We start from the raw sequence: 4080 nt of genomic DNA on the forward strand, positions 1-4080 counted from the left end.
GTTCAGCCGGCTGCCCTCGGCGTGGTTGATCATGGGTTTGGGGTAGTCCACGCCCACCACGCAGTTCACCGCCTTCTGCAGAGACTCGGGGGCGTTCCACGGCTCGTAGATGTACCGGTTTGGATAGTCCTTCAGGATGGGGACGTAACGCCTGCAGAACGGTTCAGATGAGCTTCATCATCTTAAAGTTTGTCTCATTAATTAAAACAAAACGAAGGAAATAAACAAAACTACAGCTGAGGATTTACTGAGTTTATATGATTTCAGCATTTTTTTTATTTGTAGAGCAAATTAAAGGAGAGAAAATCCCATGAAGGTATGTTGCTCCTCTGAGCCGGTTGAGTCTAAAATCAGAGACTCGGAGGAATAAAAAGTGACCTGATGTAGTCTCCAGACGGGTCGGTTCTCCTGCCGAAGCCCACGGGACAGTAGCAGTGAAAGAACTGTTGGAAGAAGGCGCTGCAGGACAGCCACATCCAGCTGCCGGCGTTCACGCTCCAGTCTGCATCCAACAGCAGCTCCTCAAACACCTGCAGGACCAGAACCACAGAGACCACATCAGAGTCCTGTCCCAACACGGTCTGTCCACCTGGGAGGAACCAGAACCACCGAGCCCACCTTCATGCCGCTCTCCCAGCTGATCCACAGGTCGCCTCGGGTCAGGAAGCAGGCCACGGCGTGCCGGGCCCGGTGGTGGATCCAGCCCTCCTGCCTCAGCTGCGTCATGATGGCGTCGATCCAGGGGAAACCGGTCCGACCTTCGGCCCACTTGGCCAATGCCTCTGGGTTCTGGTCCCATGGGATCTGCAGACAGAGAGACGACGCTCGGCTGTGAAACGGGAGTTCTGACGCCCGATCACCTGCCTCCTTCCTGTCAGGACTCACCTGGACACAGATGGGGTTTCCCTCCATGCGGTCAAAGTTGGGGTTGTTGGTGGCGGCCGTGTAGAAGAACTCCCTCCACAGGAGCTGCCCGTACAGGGACAGAGGAGGACTGCTTCGCTTACAGAGCTGAGGAGAAGAAGAAGAAACTTCCTGGAGTCTACGTCCTGGTTTGTTGGAATAATATACCAGAGGAGTCACTGCTTGAAACAGGGACAGGCAGCACTCTTTATCAGACAGGCAGACAACTAGAAGTCGTTGAGTTGTGAGCTGAAACGATTCATGTAAAAACTCGATTCCAAACCGGCTGGCTGCTCTGCACACCTTCATGTAGATCTCTTTGAGGTTGTAGTACAGAACCCTGCAGGACAGGCAGCCGAAGCGCAGGTAGGGGCTGAGACCTGTAGGACTGGCGTACAGAGAGCAGGTCTTGACCCGGGTGCTGGCCACCCACACCTGAGGATACAAACACGGAGAGGACACGCCGGTCACCTTCAGAGCCGTCCCCGATGAGCCTCTGCCATCAGCTGGACTTTACCTTTCTGTCCAGATGTTTGCCGAGTCTGTCCAATGCCTCGGACTCTCCCCCCCGCCACACAGCTGGAGGTAAACCCTCCGTCCTGAAACCTGGACACAGATTTACCGTCAGCTTTCCCAACAAACACAACCTCTGCTCTGAGAAAAGTCTGAAGCTTTGTGGTGTCCCACAGGGCTCAACTAGGCCAGACTTCTGTGTAAAAATGATAAACAATTAATGTCTTACCTGTTGCAGATAGATCAGTTTCATTCGGATGAGCTAATGGCTAGTCTGAACGCAGCAAAATGGTTCCAACTTTAAACATTTTTATGTGAATGCTAATTTATAAACTTTTACACAGCAGCCTGCTTTCATCACACCGTCCCCGAGATGCTACAGTCAGCTGCTGCTGCTGGTTGTGCTTGTAAAACAAACACAGCTTCATGCAGATAACTGTGTAACACAAAACACTTTGGTCTTAGCTGTGTTCAGACTAGCCATTAGCTTGTCAGTCAGGTCAAACTGAGTTATCTGTAACAGGTAAGATACTATCGATGCTGCTCGTCCAGCAGCCTCACTGCTCACCCAGTTCCTCCAGAGAAGGAATACTGTACAGCTGCTCGTGGTTGTCGGATATTTTAGTGAGACATCTGTTCATCTGCTGCTGGCTGACGGCAGCCAGAGGTCTCCTGGGTAACTCCAGCCGGCTCACGATGGTCTGAAAGCGCTTGAAGGTGAGCGGGGGGCTGTTGTTGTTCATCTCGATAATCCTGAAACAAGAACCGGCTCACAGGGTCACGTTTTACTGAAGAATCACAAGAAAAACACAAAAAACTGAACCTTTAATATGAAAACATTTACTTATATGTGATAAACAAGAGACAACCTCCATAATTATTGTTTGTAAAGAGAAGCTGCTCGTCCTCTGCAGACAGAAATATAAATCCTATGATATTTAAACATATAATTCAACAGAATATTTCTTTAATACATCATGTATTTGTGCAGTGAAGTGATTTTTACCCATGAGTCACAGTCAGAGATAAATGAACAGATCTGACCCGAACAGCAGCAGGTATTATGGTTCTGATCCAACTCAGTTTGTTATTATTACAACCTGCGGTTCTGTAGGGATTAAATCTCTGAGAGAGAAGAGCTACATGTTCAACCCGGTTCTGTTTGGACCTGAAGACCTTCCTGTCGGGCTGAAAGCTGCAGTCAGAATCATCTGTGAACCTGAAGAGCTGCCCTACAGGTCCCTACAGGTCCCTACGGGTCCTTACGGGTCCCTACAGGTCCCTTTGAGTCCATACAGGTCCCTACAGGTCCCTTCAGGTCCAAACAGGTCCCTTCGGGTCCATAAGGGTCCCTACGGGTCCCTTCAGGTCCATACATGTTCCCTCAGGTCCCTTCTGTCCAACCTGTGGACACCTGAGAGGACAATCAGAAGCAGCGTGCCACTGGCTGCAGCTCGGTGGATGTGGGCATTAACCTCCACCCTGCAGGTACTCTTTCTCACACACTCACACTCACACACACACACACACCACCAGTAATCCTGTTACGTAATGCGGTGCTGTAACTCTGCACCGAGCCACGCAGGAACAAAGAAAAAGTCCTTCAGTCGCCGTCCTGATGAGCGCTTAATCCGAGCACATGGAGCGGAGGTGTGACCTGCAGTTACAGCAGGGTCACCTGTGTGTGTGTGGGGGGGGTGACCTGAGCCAGACACCCCCCTCACCTGTGTGAGGATGTTACCTGAGACAGACCCCCCCCCCCCGGCTCGATGTCAGCCTCTCCTGAGACAGACTGATAAAAACAGAAATAAAATAATCTGCTAACAATAACTAAGATGCTCTAAAACCAGGAGAGCGAAAACTAAAAACTGTTCTTCATGAAAAACAATAAAGACAAATTAAAACACTTCTGTGTTTCATTTCATGTAACAGAAGCAGAAAAAACAACCCAAACTGAAAAAATCAATACCAAATATTTCAACAAAAAGAAAAAGAAAAAAAAAAAGAACCCAGTGTGTTCCCTCCACCATCTACAGTGGTGAGATCAGGTTTAAATTTAGATTTCTCTAAATAATCTCCAGCAGCTGAAAACCTAAACTCCAGATTACCCACCGGTCCAGGCTGTAGAGCGTGTGCGAGTTCCTGACGACCGTCTCCACGCCGAACTCCTGGGCCATCTTGATGATGGCGCCGTCCCTCTCCTTCCCGTAAGGCTCGGGGTCAAACTCGAAGGTCAGCCGGGTCACGTTCCACTCCTGCAGCGAGGCAAACGGAGAAACGTCTAAATCCAGTTTCAACAAACTGAGTTTGAACCGAACCGGTTCTGCTGACTCATTGTTATGGGTTTATTCCGATCAGGCACAGATGGACAGCTCAGTCTGAGGTCCTCTGGTCTTCAGACCGATTTCTCAAACAGATTTATGGAAATTAAAACAACCTAATGCCAAAAAGCCTGAAAACATCCCAGATGTGAGCATAGAACTCCCACTGAGAGGCTTTTCACTCGATGTTAACGACACGCAGACTCAACGCCACACCTGGACTCGACTCCACACCTGGACTCGACTCCACACCTTGACTCAACTCAACTCCACACCTGGACTCGACGCCTGGACTCGACTCCACACCTAGACTCGACTCCACACCTAGACTCGACTCCACACC

General features: G+C 49.8%; 1 protein-coding gene across 1 annotated transcript in view; it reads right to left on the reverse strand.

The window, feature by feature from the left end:
• Positions 1-4080, reverse strand: part of cry2 (cryptochrome circadian regulator 2) — a gene marked incomplete at its 3' end in the record, with an annotated part of 9610 nt that continues 5530 nt past the window's right edge. Inside the window, 8 exon segments of the mRNA XM_017441043.3 lie at positions 1-151; positions 379-530; positions 619-804; positions 886-1011; positions 1207-1338; positions 1421-1509; positions 1985-2169; positions 3529-3671. Coding sequence (XP_017296532.3) covers positions 1-151; positions 379-530; positions 619-804; positions 886-1011; positions 1207-1338; positions 1421-1509; positions 1985-2169; positions 3529-3671 — 1164 coding nt within the window.

The sequence above is a fragment of the Kryptolebias marmoratus genome, linkage group LG11 (assembly GCF_001649575.2).
Source record: "Kryptolebias marmoratus isolate JLee-2015 linkage group LG11, ASM164957v2, whole genome shotgun sequence".
In the NCBI taxonomy this organism is placed as follows: Eukaryota; Metazoa; Chordata; class Actinopteri; order Cyprinodontiformes; family Rivulidae; genus Kryptolebias; species Kryptolebias marmoratus.